This window comes from Strix aluco, chromosome 6, assembly GCF_031877795.1.
Source record: "Strix aluco isolate bStrAlu1 chromosome 6, bStrAlu1.hap1, whole genome shotgun sequence".
Classification (NCBI taxonomy): Eukaryota; Metazoa; Chordata; class Aves; order Strigiformes; family Strigidae; genus Strix; species Strix aluco.
Window position 1 is genome coordinate 8213764 of NC_133936.1, and position 24153 is coordinate 8237916.

General features: G+C 38.7%; 1 protein-coding gene across 2 annotated transcripts; it reads right to left on the reverse strand.

Moving 5' to 3' along the window:
- On the reverse strand, nt 1-23951 carry RAB3GAP1 (RAB3 GTPase activating protein catalytic subunit 1). 2 transcript variants are annotated; one of them, XM_074828590.1, is made up of 25 exons: nt 23851-23951; nt 23712-23767; nt 22820-22895; nt 21404-21536; nt 21095-21173; nt 20284-20403; nt 19516-19681; nt 18659-18758; nt 16142-16223; nt 15258-15326; nt 14456-14529; nt 13658-13750; nt 12124-12293; nt 11701-11799; nt 11207-11379; nt 10155-10209; nt 9535-9873; nt 8295-8432; nt 6464-6691; nt 5876-5972; nt 5679-5782; nt 5454-5569; nt 4079-4181; nt 2514-2534; nt 1-1210 (listed from the first exon to the last, which is right to left on the reverse strand). In XM_074828590.1, the coding sequence occupies exons 1-25, from the start codon at nt 23866-23868 to the stop codon at nt 968-970; spliced, it is 2952 nt and encodes a 983-aa protein (XP_074684691.1). In that variant the 5' UTR covers nt 23869-23951; the 3' UTR covers nt 1-967. The 2 variants fall into 2 exon arrangements, with proteins under 2 accessions (XP_074684691.1, XP_074684692.1); XM_074828591.1 differs by lacking the exon at nt 2514-2534.
- Between the last annotated feature and the right edge of the window lie 202 nt (nt 23952-24153).

The following is a 24153-nucleotide window of genomic DNA, read 5'->3' on the forward strand; positions in this document are numbered from 1 at the left end:
TCACAGACTAAGTTCAGATTTATTAAGTAATGTCAGCAATACGGTAGCTGTTTTTACATTTCATTCTGTAAATTAACACTTTGCCTATTCTCATTAAAACAGACAATTGTTGTAAAGCAACATTGGCACATCCATGTCATAGTGTTTGCATGATATCCCATGGGGTTCAGGTGATGGAATTTCATCGCATCAGAGCAAAGACACAGTATTGATTCACAGGATCTCTGTAAATCCCAGCAAGTTGCTTCCAGTAAAGCACCTCTGTACGTGTCCCCTAGAGCCAGCTCTGGCCCTTGCCTGCAGGGAAGGATGAGAGCAAGTACCCAAAGCCTCTGCCAGCCACTGCAGGCTTACTGTCCTGTTAGAGCCCCACATATTTATTTCTGTTTGGAAGAAGTGTCCAAGACAAGATGTTTTTGGACAACGCATGTTTAGCATGAACTAAAATGTACTGTATACTTTAAATAATGATATTTTAAGAGTATTTGCAACTTAGTGATTAACTAAAAAATACTGGGCTCAATGTTTATTATCAGCAATAAATACAAATTACTTCATGCTTGCACATCAATTTATGTGGACTAATGTCACCTGGTAAAGTCTGATTAAGAACCCTAAAGCAGCACATTCTGCATGAATTTCAACATGAAGTATTTGCATACAGCCCATTCATGTCCATTCTTAAACAAGCTAATGCAAAAAAAATAATAGGCTGCCTTTGGCCAGTGGGGAGATTGCTAACCCTTCTTCCCCAGAGAGCTGCTGAAATCTACTGGTGAAGCCATTCCGGACCTCCAAGCTCAGAGTTGCTACAGGCTCAGCTCTGTCCCTGGGACCACGACACTCCCTCTCTGATGACAACCACCTCGTCTCCTCCCCACAAGCCCGTCCGTCTGTAACATCAACTTTCCCGGAGGAAAAGCAATAGCACGCTGCTTGTGAAGACACAGTAATGCAGCTGGTTACATCAGAAGAACGTCGTATCTGCTGAAAAGGCACCCGCCAGTCGGAAGTCTTCCTTGGTCAGCACGCTGTACATGCGCTGGGGCAAGGGCTTGGAGTAAGGGGCAGGGCGGGGGACTGTTGTGCGCAAAATCACCTCACGGCCTGTGGGCAGCGGGAAATCGGAAACAGCGCCCGCGTTGAGTCGTCGCTCCTCTGAGGAACCCGATCGCCTCAGTTCTTCATCAAGCGGAGGCACTGCAGAAACCTTAAAGAAGAGCAGAGGTATAATTACAGGGCAAGCTGGTTCTTAACATCGGGATTCAGAAAATCTTAAGAGGAACAGAGGAAGATTAGAAATGGCAAACACATCAAAAGGCTTTGTGTGTACACAGAGCAAGACACTAATGGGATGTCAAGAAATAAACTGCGCACAATCAAATGGAAGAACCTTCACGTGTGGGTGGTGAAGCTCAGCCTAAGCTCCTGATCTCCTGGCAGTGTGATGTGAGGGTTTTGGCCAGCTGAAAACACCCTCTTCCCAAGCAGCTCACTGTGGCTGCACAGGGCCAAGCCAGCCTCCTCTAAAAAATAACCAGCACCACTACTGGAGTCCTGACAAAAAGTCACCTGCCTTTTTGAACTCAAAATGCTCCTGAACGTGCTTTTTGTGGCCAGCAAGAGGCATGCCAAAATGAGAGTGCAGAGCAAGCGAGATGCTGCACCATCTCCACCGACGCTCGCTGCCTCAGAGCCAGTAAGCAGCAACACTGAAGTCTGAATACTGGAAGAAGGGCTGGCATGCCCCAGTCAGCCCAAAACACACAGCCTAATTCCATAGAGATAGGTATATTTATAGAGATACACACCCCAATACCCTATAGGGTTCTAATTAAAGTGCACACAACTCAAGTTTATCAGTGTCCTGAGGTGTGGCAGAGCCCCCCTGCACAATCCTCGTGGCCCCATAGCTGGTCACGCCTGCTCCTGCCCATCTCCCCCACACGCCCCCCAGGAGCAGGGACCCGGCCCCACTCAGCTCTGCAGCCTGTGCCACACAAGAAAGCACCAGGGACAAATGCCACTTGTTCCCACGAGAACAGTTCTAGAAAACCAACAGGTGGTGCCTTGCTACACTTCTTCACACAGTCACCCCAGTTTTTCCCCAAACCTCTCTCTCTCTGACCAAAAAGCTCAGTAGTTTCAGTAAGTACTGGGACCTAGGATGGTGATGTTCACGTACGGCCCATCACTACTTCCCTCCCCAAAACATCTGGCTGTCCAATAAATAAAAACCAGAGAAGAACATAAAGGAAATGCCACATATTTCAGCAAATATTCACTTGAGGAAATATTTGTTTTGTTTTAAGATTTCTCTCTCTTTTCACTACCTGTTAGGCTGTAAAAATAAAGTCTGTGAATGAGGAAAAACCATTCTGGAAACACAAAATTATTTTTATGCTTAATATGTGAACAGCAGTACAAACTATTCAGGCTGCTGTACTATATCTACCAAAAGGTTCGACTCTATGCAGCTAGATGAGTGGGAAACGAGGGACAAAGTTGGTTACCTCATCAGAAGATTCAGTCAGCTTGGAAAGGGATGAGAAAAGAACCAGTGATGAAAGACAGAAACAAAGGCAAGTCAGAGGCGACTTACAAGAGGTTAGAAGGAGATTGTAGGTTTAAGAGACATCATGCACTCTACTTCCAAGAACATGCATTTGCTATCATCATTTTCCTGGGAAAACTTGAGAATATAACAACACTTTTTACACAACTCAGAATGGAGTCCAGGTTCTGAAGGTAATGAACAAAGAAGTCATTCGACTTCTATTTACCAAACAGCTCTCTACTGAAATAATTCTTGGCAGATTAAACATGAGGGGTTTTGTAGCAAGTCAGCTCCTGTCCTACTAAGAAGTCTTAATTAACAGTGACCAGCTACTTGTGGGAAGTATCTGTAGCCTAGCTTTACTTACTCATGTTACAAACGCAACAAAATTTAGAAATTTTAGAAACTAGAACTAGAAATTTACATACATCTTTATCAAACATTAACACTAGAAACTCTTACTCAGCTTTAAAAACCTCACAGGGCAGAGTCTTAGGCTTTACAGGGAAGTCTGTAAGTGAGGCTGGTTGCCATGCTGGGATCTGCAACCAGATTTTCCCTAGAGACTAGAAGGATAAAATAAGTGTTCTGGTTTTCATTTCTCAGAATAACCACAGTCTGTTTTCAGAATGATCCTTTTTATGCAGAGTTGCAAAATACAGACTATTATAAAAGCATCCACACCTTAGAAGTGTTTAATACCCAATCACACCGTTTTACAGCAATGATTTCCAAACAGGATTTCAGGCTCTAAGACGTCTGCAATACTGTGCTATCTTGTTAGCACCACTGTAGTTAAATTTTAGTTAGATAATGTGGTGCTATGAACAGGTGTAATTCTGACAGAAACTGAAGGCTGACTGCAGTCCAAGAAGTTTGGAAATTGATTCTTTTAAGGCTAATTCTTACAAAGACTGCTTAAGAGAAAAGGGAATATTTATACCAATATAGGCTGGGGAAGGATTTCCAGAAAACAGATGCAACACTGGCAATAAGTAAACTGAATGTAGCGTTGTACTGGAGAGGAACTGAAACTTCCTAAGCACGCTAGTTTCCACAGAAGAAATCTCAAGTATTCCAAGTACAAGCCTCAGTCTAAAAAGTCACTCCTAAGATGTTTACTATTATGACATGTTTCTCTACATTCCTATGTGAAACAGTCACCACACTTGATTGTTCTCACTATGATGTTACACATATTGTGTAACTTGACTAAAGCAGAAATTTGTGCCATAACAGCATTGCCGATGTTACCATTTGAAGTAAAGCAAACATTAATGACACCTCTATCTACCCAGCTGGCTTTAATTGTTTAGCATCCCAGGTCACTTACTCTTCTTTCACCTTGCAAGGTTCTGCTATTGCCAAAACTACGTTGAACATCACAAAAAAAAACCTCAAGCACATTTATGACATACATGCATATACGCAGACAAAATAAACTGGCATCATATGACAAGTCGTTGCCTCATACTGCTTAAATTAGAAGTGTCTGCAAAGCAATCAAGAGCTCTCTCTTACCCTCTGAGCACTCACGAACAGCTTGTGAATAATGCTACCAGCAGGTCCTCTTCCTGCACCAAGGACTGACACTTCTGGCTGCTCCAGGAGACAGTTTACGAATCTGGTGGTACAAATTATTGAAAAGGAAAAAGGAATGTTTAATTCTCAGCTGTATCCAGTTTGCTAATCTAAAACCAGAATTGTTTCCTGTGAGGAGGTCTCCACCTAGCATCATTTGCACAGAGCCAGAACTGGCAGGCGCTCTCAGGAGTTCTCCATTTTAAAAGTTTAAACAAGAAACCCCTGAGATTTCTCAGCATCCCACTGAAACACTATCATCACCTCTTCACCCCTTTACTCCTTTCCCTCTACCCTAAAGACTAAACCTCCCTCAGCCTTTGCTTGTTCCCTCCTACCTTGTTGCTCTTTCTTTCATGCTAATACAAGCAGCTGTTCTTTCACAGATAGCAGAGGTCAAAACTAAGCTGAACCCAGCAGCCTCCCAGGTGAGGTCAGGAAAGGCAGGATTACACGGCTGCCATCCAGCAGCAGGGCCAATTAACACCTAGGTGCAATTCAGCCTCTGAGAGGACCTGCTTCTCTCAATTAACTATAAATGGAACCCAGACTCCTAATGCAGATGCATAAATTCAGCATGAAAAGACTCCATGGTGTCAGCCACACAGAAGTAACAATATGACAACTTTTTTGAGCACAAAGATACTGCGCTGGTCAGACATCACTCCCCTGAACTCCCAGCATGTTCTACAAAAACATCATCTCTCCCTCACAGCACAGCAGCAAGAAGCTAATGTGGTTTTTTTAACGGTACATATTAGTCATCTTAAGCAATAAGTAAATAATCTGACAGCAGATAGTGGAGCAATGAAACATGGCTCATTGCTTTTCATTCATACGGTTCCTCAGTAATGTGTTTCAAATTAGTAAGGAGACTAGAATAAGAAAATGTAACTTTGGGGAGGGGGTGGGGGGTGTATATTTCATTCCATATTAGTTATAGCAAATACTAAGTTCCCCATCCTTCTAATTTTACCTCTATTGTAACAAAGTTCATCAAATGTACCTTTTACAAAAAAATAAATTAAATCGCCAGTACTATCAAGATAAAAACCAAATTCCATTCAAGTAACCTGTATCACATGTTTTCAAAGAGATGGCTACTTAGAGGGGCATTTAGTGTGCCACATATAACATCTCTAGGTAGCCTCAGGACAGGGACATGTAATGTTTATAGCTACTAAATACACTTCCTTAGTATTTCTGTATTACCACCACTTCCATCTGTCCTAAGTTTTGACACAACAAGGGGCATCAGAGGAAAAACAGAAAAACACTGGGATGGGGGAAGATAAAAAAAAAAATTATCAGTCACCTTTGTAGATCTTCTTTCTCGTCCTCATTTTCACATTTCTCTACCCCAAATTTTGCTTTCAGAGACCTGGCCCTGGCGATGATAGCTTCCACACTCATGATCTGGGCAATGATTTCCTGCAGGAGTTTAATAAAAGTGAAAATTAGAAAGATATTCTTTTAGCACTCCCATGAACACTGTAAAAGCCTATCAGGTTTTCAGCCCCAGCCAGTACAAAAGCCTTACTTCCAACTTCTTGTCCTCTGGATTGGGGAATCGTAGAACTTTACTGGAATGGGATATTATCTGCTTAATAATCTTCTTAACTGAAGATATATCTTCTACTGCTTCTATTAGAAGGGAAAAAAAAAAGCAAGAAGTTGTAATTATTGCATCAGTGTTCATCCTGAAATATCTTAAATAATTTATTAAACATTATTTACCTTCTTCCTTTACCTTGAGTACAGCTGCATGGATAATGCAAGGCAAGAGATGCCTTGCAAGGTCAGCTGGTTTCTGAACTGCGAGGTAATGAAGCACCTGTAACGTTACAAAATTAATACATTACTGATCAAAACTACTTCCCAAAGGTAAGGTTAACTACAAAAGATGAGCACCTACATTGAAGAATTCACAAGAAGGGAGCACTGTTGTACAACAGGGCTCAATAGGTAGTTTTTACATTGATCCTCAGTGATTGCTAACCCAACAGGTTAGAATGAAACTAAAAATAATTATGTTTTAGGAACACTAGTTTCTTAACACATACATGCAGATAAATAATTCAAAGAAGTACTTAAGTAATGCAGCTTATGAAGTTACATTCCACACACTAATTACTTTAGATATTTCAAACACACTGTTGTACGGCAGCAAGAATTTCTGATAAACCCTAAGCCACGTACAAAAAAGTTTAATAACTCCAAGAATGCGGTGCAATGACGTGTTAATGTTTAAATCTTGCAGGAGAAAGAAGCAAGTTTTGTACAAGCATTACAGATCAGACTATCACTAGCCACAGAGCATTTTACCTTCTCTGCCTCTCTAGTGTCATCGAAGAGTCTCTTCTGCCTCCGGGCCGGGACTGGTTTTGCTGTCTCCCAGGCCTCCACCCACATGTTGCTTGGAATCTTCATTCGGGCACTCAGCTCGCCCTTAATTACTATATTCCCCTTTTCATCAACCACTTCCTCTTCGATGTAATCCCGAGGGGAGTACCACCTCACAAAATCCTCCAGACAACAGCCAGGATTAGCCGCCTGGAATGAAGAGGACAAAGTTTGTGCCTGAAAAATCTTGTAAGAACATGATAACCTGGGTAGGAAGGCAATAGGGGTTAGTGGGTAGAGCACAGGCTAGGAGCCAAAACTCAGGGAATTCTCTTCAGCCACCAGACTGTACACTAGGAAAGAGACCTGGGAGGGTGAAGGAATAAAGCATAAACCAAGGCAAGGGCAAGGGGTGAAACCCACACCATCAGCAAAAGCAAAGAAACCTTCTTATCACCCCCAAACAGTACATTCATCAGTTATTTCAGGCAAATTCAAAATTATACTGAGGTCAAGCTTCTATCTGGTACCTGATACTTGCAATAGATATGAATTTTCACTAATTTCTTTATGTGTAAGCTATTAAAGAGATGAAAGACAGCCCACGCCTAAAAGAATTACTGAGTTGCATAAACATGCTTTTAGCAGTGACCTTCCATCTTTTAATATTCCAGTAACAAAATTCATTTTTAAAGGAAGAAGAAAAAGTGAACTTAAAAAAAATAACCTCCGCCAAACAAAACAACTTCATTTTTCACAGATGCAATGTCAACACAAACACATACATCCATAGGTCTAGAATATAAAAGGAAACCCAGCTTTCTACTTGGTCAAGAGTACACTTCTGCTTCAAACTATAGCTCTATATTCTTGAGTTTTTAGATCACTTGCACCATAGAAATAGAACTCCTACATATATCTAATATGACATGAGTCACTACTAATAAACTAATGCTGATATGTTAACATACTTACTCTACAGCACACCTGTATCCTTTTAGTACAAAGTAACATTACAGTAATTTAAAAAAAAAAAAAAACTACTTCATGACAGAATCTCCAATTTTTTTAGAGTTTTGAGATCCTTTGATGACAGCAGTATATGTGCTCTTAGCTCCCTCTGCAGAGCTCAGAAAAGAAACAGAACAAATTACCCAAAACCACAGCTAGCCCAGTCCCAATTTGATGAACAGCTGTATAGGACTTCTAAATAGTGGTAACTCATCCTTCTTACTGAAGAACAGAACATCTTCAACTATACCTAAAAATTATGTCCACCTCCTCACAGTCTAAATAGAGAACAGTGAACATGTTCATAGATTTTTTTTTCTTTATACCACCTTTATATTTTATTCATTTGGAGTCTGATTAAAGGTGCATTTTAGAATGCCAGACACAGCAGGAAGTGCAGGTAAGAGACACTAAATGAAACCTACGAGGTGGTGGGAGGGAGGGACATGTAATTTTGATTCAGGACTTCGATGCTCAGTTTTCTTCTGACATTATTTTGTATGGGCTCATCCAAGTTTTAATTTCCAAATTATCAACTCTATGTTTTGGTGTTTTTTCCCCTTCCACAGACATTCATTGTGCAAATTTACTGAAACGTTACAGGGTAATAGAGTGGGGAGTCGTAGATTTTGAAGTATTCCAAGAGTTTTATCAACAGGTTTTTATTTTCAACTTTCAACTGCTTTGAAATTGTTTTGTGGAGGAAAAAAGAAACCTTGTCAGAAAACTTCAAAATTATTCAACACAAGCAAGGATAGTTTAAGAAGAAAGCAGTCTCACAGAATTTTTCCAGTAGTACTACCTTGAAAGACTCCATATCTGAGAGTAAGCAGGCACTCTGCATGCGTGCCCGAAGATGAGCCCCTTCGGCTGATGTCCCTAGTTTTGCCAATACCTCAGATTGTTCTTCCAGCAAATCTTCAGTCATGGGTGCTGGTTCCTGTAATGTGGAAAAAAGACAAGTTTACAAATAGCCTCTCCTAGACTTAGCCCTTATTAAGGAAGGAGGAGTGGAAAGCTCCCTGTCACCAAAAGTTCATTCTACTTTATGTGTACTCAAAGAAAATAAACATAAATTTCTACTGCTTAAACTGTTTAGCCTAAAGCTGTGCATCTGAATAAGACACTAGCAAAAAGAAATGAAAAAGAAAACAACCTGAGAATGAAGTACAATGTAAGGATATACTGTTAAAATGCCAAAATCCAGATGAAGTCCAGGAAATGTTTGACTGACACTATTTTGTTGAGACAGATGAAAATCCACCTAAAGCAATGTAGAATTTTTGCCGTGGATACTGTCAGCACATAATTAATTGACAATATTTTGCCTGGCTACACTCTCCTCATACCTTTTACCCATGCAAAGTAACATCCATTAAAAAGAATTTATGTCAAGTGAATGAAAAATACTGTATTCTTTGTGCATGGTTGATTTCAAACTACTTCCTCTGACACCACTGCTTCCTATTTCATCCCTAGTCACTCTACAAGAAAGTCTTTGTTAGGTAACATTTTTAGTTGATGAGAAACCTGCTTTAGATAATGGTACCAAAAACTGATGACTATGGATGTTTAGATGTAAGTTGAGAATTTTTTTTTAAAAAAAAAAAAGAAAAAAGAAAAAAGTAGCAGCAAGTAGTCAGTCAGCTAGAAATTGTCATGGTAGAAGGACCACAGCAGTTCCTACTTTACAGGAAAGAAAGTAAAGAGGGGATGGAAAATGCCTCAAGAGCTGGAAATAAAAAGAAACCTAAATTTAAGGTAGACAAGACAGCTTAATTCTTGTTTAAAAAAAAGTTGTTTTGAGTGAAATTTGGTAAGGAGACCCATTCTCAAATAAAACAAAGAGCACATGAGATTTCAGTTTAACAGCCTCATTAAGTTTTTAAAATGGAAAACGAGGTCTTAGGCCAAAAACACTTAGCAATTTTAACAACAGATCAGGCTATAACCTGCAAACTATATACAATTCACAATCCTAGATATAAGCCATATTGCATGAGAGTTGTATTGCACATCTGGCTCAGCTCTTGCTACCCAACCTGTGTTATTGGAATGTAGAGAGGCTCTCCTGGATGCAGCAGCGTCAGCTTTCCGTGTGGATGCAGACGACCTTCTGGTTTTATGTTTGCAGGCTCTTTGTTGCCTTCTTTTGCTCCTCCTTTCTTTCCATTTTCCTGCCCATTTCCTTTAAGATCTTCCGTGTCGCTTAAACACTCAAAAAATTCCTCTTCACTGTCACTCCACGATTCCCAAGACTTGCCAACTTCTTTTTCCTTATCAAGGTTATCACCAGAAGTACCACCAGGTGAGCGATCAAACACACTCCCCTTTTTCCCCTCATCTCTTGCTTTCTTTCTTTCAATGCAACAATTTAACATCTAACAAGTTAAAGGGGAAAAAAAAAGTTATTCAGCAATTGCTTCTCTTATGGAAACAATGGCACAGAAAAACTTGGAGAGTCATCAGAAATCTTACAATTCTAAAAGATAACAATTCCATTGAACTTCTTGCTATAACAAAGATTTTCCCAAGAAATGAAGTCCAGACCCAATAATACAAGCGTAACTAAAACTACAACAACAATACAGTTAACTAATAATTGCTATGACTTTGACAGTTTCCTTAGAAGAAAAATCATTCTCAAATTTGGGATATTTACCTGAAGTTTCTGATGCAGTAAACAGCATCTCAGATCTGGAGGGCCATTAGCTAATCTAACAAAAGGTAGAAGTGTAACCATTATCAATTATAAAGTTGAATCTTTCACACACGTGGTCTTAAATCATATGAAATCCCAAAGCGAGACAAATATCCACACTGAACCCACCCCCAGCATTTCAACTATACTGCTCTTCTGTGGTCTCAGAAGACTAGTGACTGAACAAGCCCAGAAGTTAAACTACATTTATTTCCTAGAGGTCATTTCTGAAACTCAGACACCATTCACACTAGTACGAAACAGACATACCCTGCATTTCCTCATCAGTTTACCATTTGGATGTTACAAGGGTAACTGTTTTCAAACAAAACTTGACTTTACTTTTAAAGCTGCTATGATACAGTACAGTGATCTCTATAAATTTCAAGCTCAATTTTATTTGTTAGTGTAAACACTTGAAAGCAAACTGGCAAATAAATGGCCAGCCCATCCCATTAAAAAAAAAATAAATAAAGGATGTATTTTTGCTCTACATTGATATCTCATCTTGACAGAACATGTCATTTGGTCTGCAGCAAGCTCTGCTGCAGCAGACATAACCTAGAAGGGTTGGAATACTTGAGACAGCATTAGCTGCCCAAAAAGGCTACTACACCAGCAGGAACTTGGAACAGCTCCCTTAGAAAAGTGGCAAAACTACACTACAAAGCCAAGGTGTTTCTGACTATATCAGCTCCTTCATTTTCATCTAATGATAAACTGGAAACCAAGCATTCACATAAGCCTTTACCCCCAGCCCCCCGTTCACAGAGTGGAGTGCTCTTTACCTTGAGCTTCCTCCAGGCATCTTGAAGTTTTCAGAGGAGGGCACAGATGCTTTTCCCTAATCCCTATTCTTTCATGCTTTAAGGAAGCAGGGTAATAAAAATAGAGGATAGTATTTGCAATTAAAAAAAAACCCAGTATGTTTCAGTTATAGTGAACTCACTCTGTTCCTGAAACAAAGAACATTTTCTATGACAAAGCAACAACAACAAAAAAAAAAATCTTACCCTGGAATAAGGTAGTTGTTCTCCCATCTGTAGCGCATTTCTAACACAAATTCTTGCCAAAGGTGTGCCACTCCTTTCACTCCTCCATGGTAGAAGTTTATCATACAAAGACATAAAGCTAGCTTGTATGTCAGACTATCAGAAGGAGCAGATTTAAATTGACTGAAGAGATTCTACACAAAAGAAAGCAGGAAATACAGGAACAATGACATTTTTTCCAAAACCATATGATCTCTTTCCTGTTTGTCAATACAAGTAGCTAACTAACATTTTAAGCGTGTAAGTATAAGCTACCAAAAATTACAGTCTTTGGAAGAAAAAAAAAAAAGTTAGAAGGGAAAAAAATCACTGCTTATACCTAGAGATTCCACAAAGGTGAGTTCCTTTTTCCAAAAATTATCTATTACAAGACATAGGGCAACCACAGCAAAGTCTGTATGAACACACACTCAAAATTGCTTTCTCTCTCAGGAGTGTCAGTCAGTAAAACTTACATAATCTTCATTCTCTGGAGGAGGATTGTTTCCTGCTGAAGCGCTAGTTCTGCTTTCAAATCCATCTGCGAGTTTGTCAGCAGCATCAGGAAATAAGAACTTGGAGACAAAAAAAAAAATCCAAACTTCCATCAGTATGTTCTTCCTGCTTTTCCCACTTTCTCCACAAAGCTACTGCTGGTTACATACCAACAATTCCTATAATTAAAACTGTTAGCAGAGTTCAGAGCTCATTTTCAGTTCACTTATATTGCACAGACTTGTAAGAACTTAGGCTGCTTCAAGAAGCTGATCAATGTAATTCAAATAATGGAACTGACATTAGAGACTTTGATTTATAACTCTGCTATAAACCAAATGCATCAGTGGAAGCATGAAATACATGTTTTATACTCATTTAACGTGCTTGAACAGCTCACTTACCAGAAGAATAGTGTTCAGAACTTCATTGTTTAAAGGTGATTCATCTACACCTCTGTGTTTGCGAATTTTTTTCTTTGCACTGTGAACCATATTTGTCACTGATAATTTATGGATTGGGACTGGTGCTGGCTCCGTGAGCTTTGACAAAGCATGGGTAATATCAGCAACCTCTATAAAATAAAAAAAAAAAATAATTAGAACAAAACAAAGAAACCCAAACTAGACCATCTCCCTTCAAAAGTTCACCTGTCACATTCAGTCTACTTACCCCATATTGACTTTTAACACCCTGTTAACCAGAGCTACACCCTTGTACAGTGCTGTCATGTTCCATACCTTATATCTGCTGTTCTTAGCCACAAAAATAAGCAGCAGAATGAGGTCACAAAGGAGTCAAAGACTGTCTTTGATTTAATTTACTGAATGAAATCTAGACTGAGTTGGCTGTAGATAGTGCCTGCCACCTACTGTAGTACTACTGCATGCTTGCAGACAATTACAGGCAAATTATCAGCAAAAAGCCTGCTGAAGAGCCACTGTTTAAACTTTGTTTAATACATAATACCAACGAATACATTGCAGATAAAAAGGACTGCTCAAGCTTATGTTAGAGCTTTAAGATAATCCTTAAATAAATCCAGTATTATCACTATATAACCTTACATGCTGTAAGCACTATTCTGTTTTATTAGAGTCCTTGGGTAAACTCCTCAAATCAAAAGATTTTTTCCAAAGTTGGTGCTGCTAAACTTTAGAACCTCTCTTATGATAAAATCAGTTAACATTGTTAAAAAGAGGGCAGACAAACTTAAGTGAATAATTACCAGCAGCCTGGAAAACCTCCTGGCAAACATTTCATGAAAATTAGAGATAAGGAGGGCTAAAGAGACTGTATGTCAGGCACTAAGAGTAATACATACAGTACTCAGTCTAACACATTTTTAAGCTAACTAGTAAGCACCTTCAAAACTAAGACCACGTATAACCAAAGAAAACACACTGATATGGGCCATGTTTGGAGGGAGGGTGACAAGAGGTAGGAAAAAGGGAATATTCACCATATACAGCAAGAAAAGTGAAAGAAAGGGAGAGACATCAATAAAATATCACTATCTGTACTGTTGGTCAGATAATTTTACTTTGTTATTTTTGTTTGGTGGTTTTGGGGGTTTTTTTGGAAGATGACAGCAAAGCCTCTCAGATTAAAGTCTCTCTAAACTGACTGTTAAAATATGCACTACATAATACTTCAAAAGGCAGAAAAAAGTGGAAAAAAAACCAAAAATACATAAAATGATGCAGACAAATCTGTTTGATGTTTGCTCAAAACCAGCTCTTGTACACACTAATCAAATTTTAAACTCTTGTTTTCCAGCCAAAAACCCACCCAACTATAACAGAGGCAATTGTCCTCTGGGACTTTGGGAGCTAAGCTTGCCTAGAATTCCTGAGAAATTATACCATGTAGCAATGACCACAAAATTCCTACCAATTAAAAATCAAATAACACAAATCATCAAGATTTTAGTTTTACCTTTTCCTTCCTCTTCAAATGCAGACCTTCCAAGTATCTCATCAGTTGATTCCTTCCGACGGCAAAGCTTGAAGAATTCGGTAAGAAAGTCACCTATAAGAGAAACAAAATTTCTGAACAACTACTCAATCAAAATCTCATTGAACAATAAGCTAACCCTCAAAGTGACTCCTAAGGGACAGCAAATTTTATCTTTTCATCTCCAAGAACATGATCATTTGTTCTGAAGCACAAATATCTTTAAACCACACAACCAAAGCTTAGGAAAATGCACACCTAGACACCTCTTCAGAGCAGTTCTGCATGCAGTTTAATCCACTTCTTCACCCAAAGCAAGATGAAACTTCTGCAGCATGCTAATTTTTTTTTTCGTTTTGAAGTCCTTTTCCCCACAAATTGAAAGGTGAGGATGGACAACAGCTCTCCAGCCATATCAATCCTGCCTGTCAGACAGATTGATTCAGCTAAGGAAATGGATATATGCAGAAGGCACTTGATAAAATTTAAAGATTCTAGGAAATCTAAATTTTCACAGAACACACACAGAGTAAATGCTTATTCTCTGGAACCTGGTGAAGTAAGAACAGCAGTGAAGTTCATGGTACACAGACACGGAATAACTAGAATAGAAACTTACATTTCTGCAAAGTTTGTTTTCTTGAAAAAGAAGCCCAAAATATTGTCCACTCAAAAAATTAAGGGGAACAAGGAAACAGAAGTCACCGGGTAACCAACAGTTCAATCCTAACTCCACAACTTAAAAGCCATAAGAGGAGACAGGGAATTCTGATGTCTTACCCAATAGACACTGAGGGTTGTCTGCTTTTCTGACTCTCACAGACCACTGGGGTGCTTGAACCGGATCCAGGTCACTTCAAAACAAAAAAATCCCAAGTGTCATGCTGGCACCATAAGTACACAAGAAATGAGCATCAAATTCCCAGTAAATGGAATTTCATAGCCAGTTAGGCCATGGAAGCCTTAATATATGCCACATTACACACAAGAACATGCAAACACTAAAATGCAAGCAAGATTCCTTGTTCTCGTATACATGCGTAACATGAATAAGAAACACATGAGAACAATTCAGTCACAACACAATTAAACTGTCTTCCTATAAAGTATATTAATGTTGAAAATTAATTTCTGCATTAATTAAAACAATAAACCACTTTTTTTTCTTCTTTCTTAAGTATCAGTATACTGTGTTCTTCCTCTTCAGGAGGCTTAGCATAAAACCTAGATGATAGTTTTTGGGAAAGGGGTGTCACTCAGTTAATTCTTTTTGCTTTCCACGTTCCATTATCATCTTTCCCAAAAAATATGCAATACACAAGACTTAAGTCTAGCATGAGAATATGCTCAAAAAAATAGGTGTGTGATCTGTTGAAATTACGATACAATAATATTTTCTCACACAGAAATGCATTTCAAAAGGTGTTTTCCCAAATGAAATGTTCTATCAACTGACCTTAGCATTCCTCAGAATGGGTTCTTTCACACACAAAGCCACACACAACGTTTTAGATGTCACTAAAATGCAGTAGTTAACAAATGAAGTACACTTCTAGGTATTTGCAATTCAGACAATACTTACGAATAAACATCATTGTCAACAATTATACCTTCCGTTAGGTGAGGCCACGTGGTAGCTAAATGAAGCTCACTGAAACAAAATAAGATTTAAATCTTTCAGTGCTAGCAGAAAGTGTTCTCTCTATCATAGTTAAGATTGTGAAAAGTATTTGTGATAGTTTATATTTAAGTCCTTGTGATAGTTTATATTTAAGTCCCTCTATGTATTTTGCAGCTACATTCAGAAATGTGCATGTTTTCCAATGAGTTTTCTCACCAAGTACATTCTATTGATATTCAACAGCATGTCACCCAGTATTGCACTAAATTCTCCTAGTACCTGACATACAGGACTCTCTCACAACTCCTCTCTGCAAAAGGAGAGATTGTGCATTGTATTCTAGGTATCCAGGTACAGAGGAAAAAAAAAACTTCCACTAACTGCCTACAGCATTAAATGTCTAATACATTAAAATGATTCCTAGATTTGCTAAGTGGTGATGGGGTGTTCAGAAGAGGACATAGGGAGATCATAACAACTCACTTTACAGACCCTCTCAATTTAAGTCTTTTACAAGTGTCAAAGTAAAAGATGAGAGCAAGTCCAACCCTTGAATGAAGACACACCATTTTTAAAGTTTATCTCCAGTTAAGTATAGTATATTTCAACATAATAGTTTCAGAGATAAGTGGAATACTCTAGAAGTTTATGGTGGAAGAATTATGAGCTAGAACTCTGAATATCATTAGACAATTTTCACAGATTTTTTTATGTACTTGAGTAATTAAGTATCTGTTAGGGACATACTAAGTGCTAGGCAGGCAAAGCTAAGATTTGAAACAACATAGTTTTAAGTCCTCCATTAAGGAAGTTATAAAACACAGGTTTTTAAACTCTTATCTTACCTAATAGGATCCTCACAGGCACCAAATGGTAACTTCCCAAACTCAAGGCCTCCAACTTCTCCCCCAACTAGAGCATCTATATCTGAAGACAGATCAATACATTTTCCATACAGAATTTATTAAATATTTTAAGAAGCACATCATCTTAATTTCACAGTAAAAAGACTGCAACATGTAGGACGACCAGAGAATAGCTGAGCAGCTAAGGTGACAGAGCTATGAAAACACAGTCCTAGCATGAAGTCAAAGTAATTGTTTCCAGCGGAAACTGGGAAGTAATCATGCAACAGGACATTCAAAATTCTTGTAATACATGTTGAGGGAAGGTTATTCCCTTCACACAGGCTAAGTGATAGCTATAAAGGCAGCCTTAAAGAGTCAGTGTTGACACAAGAACAAACAGACACAAATTTGCCATAAAAATCTTTAGGCAGGAAATCAGTTGCAAGCAGAAAAGGAAGAGGAACTCTGCAGAGTGAAAAACCAACTACTTCTAAAAGGTTGGCAATTTTATTGAAAGAGTGGTATGTCTCCTACAGTTAAAGATTTAACACAATAATCTGGGAGATTCCTTGTAATCCCAGGTAAAGAGCCGTCCCAGCACCTTCAGCCACTTCCCATGTTATACTCTTCAAATACATAAACCAAAACCAGGCAGCCTTCACGGAGCAAAAATTTAAATGGGTAATTATGTAATAATGTAATGCCACTATAATAATGCTATTACAGCATCTGATCCTTAATTTTAAAAACTTCTGGCAAACTGTTTACATACAAAACAAGTGAGGTATTAGAACAGATAAAGTATTTGGATAACTTAATTACATAATTTCTTCTGCAAAGACAACAAAACATGCATTTAAATTATTTGGTTTTGTTTGAGAAGAGCTAATTGAGTGAGGGTAATAAAGTACAGATCTAGTTCTTCCCAATGAACATAAAACCACAAGTGCATGTAGCAACAGCAGTGAAAGAGATGTTGACCGTCTCCAGCTTCTGCAATACACTATGCCACTAGCTCCCTTAACCAGAATCCTTGAAAAGAGAAGAATTTATTCAAACTGCTCAAATCAAGACATATGATCAGAGTGGTACCACTCCATCAGAAACCAGGAACCCGACTTAGTGAATAACTATGGCAAGGCAGAGAGAGACTACAGAAAATACTAACTTCTGTCTGCAGAAATAATAAAAAATAACATCTGTAGAACTAGCTTCCCAAGTTCTTAAGGTAAACTTGGTTTACTTACAAAGAGAAACTATCACTTAAAACAGTACTGATTTTCTCTGACCCTAAAGAGCAGAATTCTCTTTAAACATTTTCAACATTCCTTAGGTACAAAGCACACGAGATCAACTTCACTACAGACTTCTTCAAAACATACTGTTGATTAATGTGAGATTTTTTTTTTTTTTTTTTTTTTTAAGGCAAAGGAAAGCCAAACAATTAGGTAACCAGACCAAGGTCACACAGGTTCTGTCCTCTCTAAGCCCTAAATACTTTAGCCTCATTACGTAAAACTACTACCAAGTCAAGAATAGAACTTGGGCATTCTAATTGCTTCACCACCTTGTACCTAAACCACCACATTACTAATAAAACGTATGTTAAGAAGAACTAACATCTACCTTTATCGTATAGACTTGTTGACTTTTGAGCCAGGAGAAGTTTATAATTTATTTTCTGATACTACCTATATAGAAACAAGTCTGTTAAAAACAAATTCTTGATACCTTGAAAGTGATACCACCAAGCAAATATATGAGTTTATTGTGAGAGTACCAAGTGAGCAAACTCATTCTCTTTTTCCTAAGTAGCATCACTATGGCATACACTTAGCAAATCTGGTGTATATACTTTAAATTCAAGACTATACATTACTTTTCCCATTTCGCCCCTCGTAAAAGGCTTGATCAGAAAATTTTTCTGCATGAAAAAATAAATCAATCAACTGCTTGGCTTATTTAGCTCTGTATAAACAATAACAAAAATCCAAACTTTTACCTCAAATGAGGTCTATATAATACTTTCTCCTTTTCCCATTGTTATTACACTTAAATAGTGAAGTATTAAAATCAGTTACTTTATGGAAATAATTGACTAATACCCCTGTGAAGTATTAGCACCTACTAGAATCTGAATCCAAATGCTTCGCTAAGGCATTCAGAGCAGGATTCCTTACAGATCCAGACTCAGTCACCCTTTTCTCCCCAGACAGATACTACCATTTTAGAAGTATCACTGTATCTTTAAACGCTAATAAAAAAAAAAAAGCTTATTTCTAGGCATGGCCCTAATCAAAACACCTGTCACAACCATAAGCCACAGACATGATTTCAGAGCAGCTTTAAGCTTGCTAAGCTATCATAGGGAGTGGGATGGCACTCAGTTGTAACTGAAGCCTTTCCTAGTAATGCAGAAAATGTTTTCATTCTCCTGGCAAAATACACAAACGTTTTCTTTATCATTGACTGTTTATCTTAAAACAAGTTATTCTGAGGACACAAATCCCCCACCTGGTGGCTGCTGTGGCCAGAAATACTGCTGCCAGTCTTGAAGTACATACGTAAGCCGAATAGCCATGCTAACCGGAGGCAGTGGTGTTAAAGGGCAGCCCTTGAAAATATTAGAGAAAAAAATTCAATGTAAAGAGTACATCCTCTCAAACACCCCAGGCCTTGAACACAAATTAGTTATGATACCTTGTATTATTTAATTATGTAAAGCCACTGCTCAACAAGCAGGTAAAAGTAAGCACATAAGCTTTCTAAAATGCATGAGATATTCATATGCTCCATTTAACTGGTAATTGAGAAATAACCCTGACCCAGAAAGCGTTAGGTTTTCCTTAAGGATTTTTCTCCTCAGTTTTTGATGAGATTGCCGACTACCAATATTAGCTGTGAAGTGTTGCAGTCAGCCATACAGCTCCATAAACAAGGAGTCCAATCAGACTCCTCACATTTCATCGTGTTGTTCTTTGCTCTTAACCTAGGGAGCTACAAAGTACCAGAATAAAAACCCACCCCAACCCTCCCTTCTCCTTTTTAATAGCAAAATAGAGTTTGTTTTGGGGAGGGGGAAAGAGAGGGTTGTTACAAAGAGACTGTAAAACAGACAATTCTTTCACAAGTCAGTGGAAAATAAAAATGGAAGAAGGTGGTAACACTAAGGAACAAAACCCATACCAATTTTCACTCTTTATTGTTAGATACTGGTGATACCTGGAAAAAGACTTTGTTGGTATCAGCAGTGTAAGCCTCATCCTTACAAAAAAAACAAAAAAAATCCCTAGAAGACAGAAGGGAATCTACAAAGGAAGCAGGTAATAAAATAATTATTTTTAATATCAGTTATATTCAGATGCACTTACAATCTTGGATTTGAAGATATCCAGTAATCCTGATAAATGAGTATACTGATTTGGCACTTTGCGAAGATGAACCATTTCAAAGTCAGTTCGAACTCCTGGACCCTGACATTCTCCAACATACATTCGTCGCCATTTATGATGTATTTGCACAAATAGTGGTACCTGACTATAAAATACGAATATTTCAGATTACTTAAAATGTCATGCAGCCTTGTAGTCTTTAAAACTAGCTAAATATTTTAACATAATTTCAACATAATTTCATAGTCTTCAGAATATATTTTCTCTTAGTGGAACACAATTTAAAACGCTTAATAGGAATCAAAGAAAAATAGTGTTAACTTCACTATTAAATGGAATGCCTAACAAATTCTCATGTCATAAGCATCACCCTATCAATGACTTCATTCACCTAATTTTCAGTTTACATATTTTTTGAGGAGGATTAGAAACTTACTGTTACCATACATAGGGAAGAAATCCTCTTCCAAAAGTTATGTTTCATATACCAGCTATTCCAACAACTTCTGGCAGCTTTTAAAAGCCTCTAATGTTTTTAACAATGATTAATATGAACAACACATCGAATCAATCTTTTCAAAGTTTCCATGGGAAATCTTTTTGGTTTTTTTAATCCTTCTGTAACAATACTATGGTTCAAATACATACTCTGCATGTATTTTGCTAACAATTTAATACTTTTTCTTCACAATAGCAGTATGCTAGAGTTTTACCTGGGCATGTAAAAAGATTTGTGCTTTCACCTACCAGCCAGTGTTCCCCAACGCAATGGAAATGGAACTCAGCAAAAGGTTACATTTGGATTCACTAAGAACTGCATCATTATTTGCAGCCGGAGCAATTACCACAAACTCACGTAAGCCATACCTGAAGAGAGAGAGAGAGACAAAAAGAACACATTTTTGGTTTTCAGCAAGTCAGCTGAAACACAAAATTTTTAGAAATATTGTAACCTGAATAACCTGTCACCAACAGACTGTGAAATCTGTTACTTTGATGCGAGTACCTCTTTCAGAGAGGTCAAGAACTGAGTGGGCGTGGAGTGCTGCAGATTCTCAAATCACAAACAATCAGAGCTTAAGAGCATTCAAACACTGTACTCAAAATAATGTGACAACTTCCAGGTCTATCAGTCCTGATTTTTTTACTTTATGTTAATAACAACTGTAACTATACAAAAAAACAATCTCTCTAGAGCAATGCTATAATGTGCTAAAGATTTGTATTACTAAGGATATGATTATTGTTATTTCTTAAGGTGCTGCAGCTTCCCTTTTTAAGAATGCATCTAAATATTACAAATATAAAAGCTTGGTTAGTCCATGAAATTCAGAAAAGAAATACTTTGGGGGGAAAAAAAAGTAAAGATAGGCCCACTATGGTGGGGTTTTTTTGCACTCCTTTCCTGTGTCCAGTACAAAGAATCATTTTAATCAAGCTTTAACTTTAAAATGGGGAAAAAAAAATTAAAAAAAAATATACAAGTGATCGTGCCAGCATCAAAGGCTTTTCAATTGCTACGCTTATTTGTATTAAAGACAAGAAGCAGCATACGTACCATCTTACCAGACAGTGAGCTCTAGGGGGAAAGTCATTGTTCATGCACAGCAAGTCCTGCATAGGCAGAGGAAGGGCATCTGTGAAAAAAATTGATACATGAGAGCACTGGCATCCATTCAGCTGACTTACAATTTACTTATATGAGCAATTTGTTGAATGCAAAGCATGCTAAAAGCAGAAATATCAGATCATACCCATCAAATCTCAGAAAATTTCACACAGAAATAAATCAATGCACTATGAATTCCACATTCTGAAATTGTCTTTTGTTGTATCCTTACAGGCATGTAAGGGAACGATCAGCTACCTTCTACCAGTTCTTCTTTCCCATCTTTGTCACTGGGTTCTTGTACAAGGTAATGATGGGCAATTGAGAATTTGAAGTCCGCAAATGAAATTTCATCCAATTTCTCTTCCCATGCTCCTGTGGTGTATACACCCTGCATATAAAAAAAGGTATTATTTGTTCACATAAATTTAGCCTTAAATTTAAGCCTTAAAAAGTATACTGCCTACATGACCTATAATATTTATCTTTTTCTACTGCTAAATATTTATTCTTAAATAGTTAAGCACAGTTTAATTTAAAAGAAGACAATTCTCAAAGCACTTAATTATAAAGGTAGCTGAATGCTAAAATCCATGTTGCCAATAACCACATTCATTTCAAGGACCAGATATCCCCGGGAAGTCCTCAGAATTATATGGCAATAAAGAGGCAGATATATCCTCTCATATGCAACTACGCATCTTAAGCGTACGCACCCTCAACTTTGTCCAAAGACAGAAGTTTCCCACCTGGTATTTTGTCTATATCTATACCTTTCTACACAAATACTACTTTAATGTTTACTTTACATATGCTTTCACTGATAAATGATTTTGTACCTATAAGTTGCAAAACTTCTGTGTAAGGATAATTAATTTTCAAACAAAAAAACAGCATAGAAAGTTTCTAGGAAAAAAATGAACATCACTGTACAGAATTGTATGCTACTAAAACAAAGCCACTCAGACAACCCTTCGGTCTGTAAAGGGTGTCTGCTCACTAGAAATCAAGAAGAGAGCTCTGGTCTAGGAAAGAAGACGTGTAGGAATACACTGACAGCTAAGGTTGAAAACTAGTTAATTAGATAACATAAGTTCTTGTTCTGAATACTCTGTACCCTGACTAAATTTAAGAATCATAAAATTCCTCTGGAAACACAGCAGTCATTCAATCCAGAACAGATTCAATTATTTGCACTAGTATGCAGAAGAGCTCACAATTTCCTCTGCATTTTACAGGACTGAGAAAGCACCACAAAGGCTCTAATTAGACTTTGAAAAAAATCTCTCTGATCTATGAAACATACTGAGTCACAAATATTAATATGCAAACCTCAACCATAAGTATGTGAGGTTTGACAAAGGCACAAGGCAGGGCAAAAAGAAACTCCTTAAAAATTTTGAACAGATTCAACCATGTTTCTAGATTCCAAACTTGGAATAAAAAAATCACTAGGCCCTATATGAAGATCCAAGTCTACCCGGGAAATAGCCTGTTTGGCAGACGGCCCACCAATAAATTTACTAACCATTTGTCAAATTGCATCTTTTACAAAGTCTCCCAATACAAATCATTATCTACTACACTTAAGAAGACAGCAATATATGTAACATACATGTGTATTACTAGCTAGTAATTCAAATTCTAAAAGAAAATTCAGAAGCAGTAACTGACCTTTTCTAGAGGTTTGCCTGAAGAAATCCCAATAAGCTTCCAGTCATTCAATACTTCCTCTATTTTTGAAATAAATCTATTGGGGAGGGGAAAAGCATTAATATTTACCAAACACTAAGCTTGTACTATAATTCAGCTCCCTAAAAGCAGGCAATATGTTGTCTTACTATGGAATTCCTAAAAAAAAAACCCAAACCAAAAAACCAAACAATAAAAAAAACACAAGTATCTCAATAAAAACAGAACAATTACTTTCTTGTACAAATAAAAGGATCCTCCTATGTTTACATTTCAGATGATACTTTTAGCAACTGTTAGGAGCATTTTTCACAGATTAACAAACATTTGACATAGTTATGAACTCAATTCAGATTTAAAAGGCAACGCTTAGAATCTCTGTCTCCTGTCATAGACACGGTCACTGGAAAAAAAGCATTTTAAATAGTAATACATTAAGAATGCCAGAGCATTATTGACCTTAAATTTTCTTGTACGTTGTTCTATTAACTTTTAAAGGCTTCAGCTATAAGATGACTGTTTTAATAATCAGGCAGTTACTTAAGAAGCACATAAGCCTTCTAGATGTTTACTCTAATCCCTTGCGAACAGACACTAAACCAGACCTCTCACTCAGTTCAGACACAGTTTGACTGCCCCTCTTCACTCAGGCTGCGGCCTGACCCGCCGCCGCCGAGACACGCCGGTAACGCCGGAGCAGCCGGGACCAGGCTCCGGGCGCCACCGGGTACCGGCCAAGGCGGCCCCTCCCAGCTGTCGAGGCGCGGGGCCCGGCTCCCCTCGGCAGGAGCGGACCGGGGCAGGCACGGCAGAGCCCCGGTGACCCGCCCGCGGCGGCCGCCGTGAGGGGAGCGGGACCGGCGGCAGCACCTACCTCTCCCACTCGGAGGCGGTGGTGAAGTCTGTGATCTCAAACACCTCCGACTCGGGCTGCGGGGAGAGAGCGGGAAAAGCAGTAAGCGGGGAGGCCGCCTCGGCGGAGCGCACAGAGGAGGAAAGGGGGAAACACTCACTTCGCTGTCCCCCGCCATCTTGTGCCGCTGCCGGGACCCCCCCACCCCCCGCCCCGGGCGCGGAGGCTCACGGGAAGGCGGCGGAGGGCGGTGCGAGCCGTCCCGCCCCGGCGCCGCCCGGCGCTTTCTCCCGCCTCGCCCTGTCTCGGCTCCCTCACGGACCGGCTCCCCGCCGCGGTGGCGGTAGAGTCACCCTATTCCCCGGGCGACCTTCCCCGCAGCCCTCCGTGGGAGGGGACACCCGGGCGGCCCTCCCGCGTTCGCGGCGGGCCGGAGTGCCTCATGGGCGCTGCCGAGGAGACG

Excerpts from the sequence above, each read along its gene's own strand:
- RAB3GAP1 (XM_074828590.1), bottom strand. Across the intron at positions 18,759-19,515 it reads ATATCTTCAAATCCAAGATT|GGCTGCCCTTTAACACCACT; the intron begins GTAAGTGCATCT and ends AATATTTTCAAG. Across the intron at positions 14,530-15,257 it reads GTTGACAATGATGTTTATTC|TGACCTGGATCCGGTTCAAG; the intron begins GTAAGTATTGTC and ends TTTGTTTTGAAG.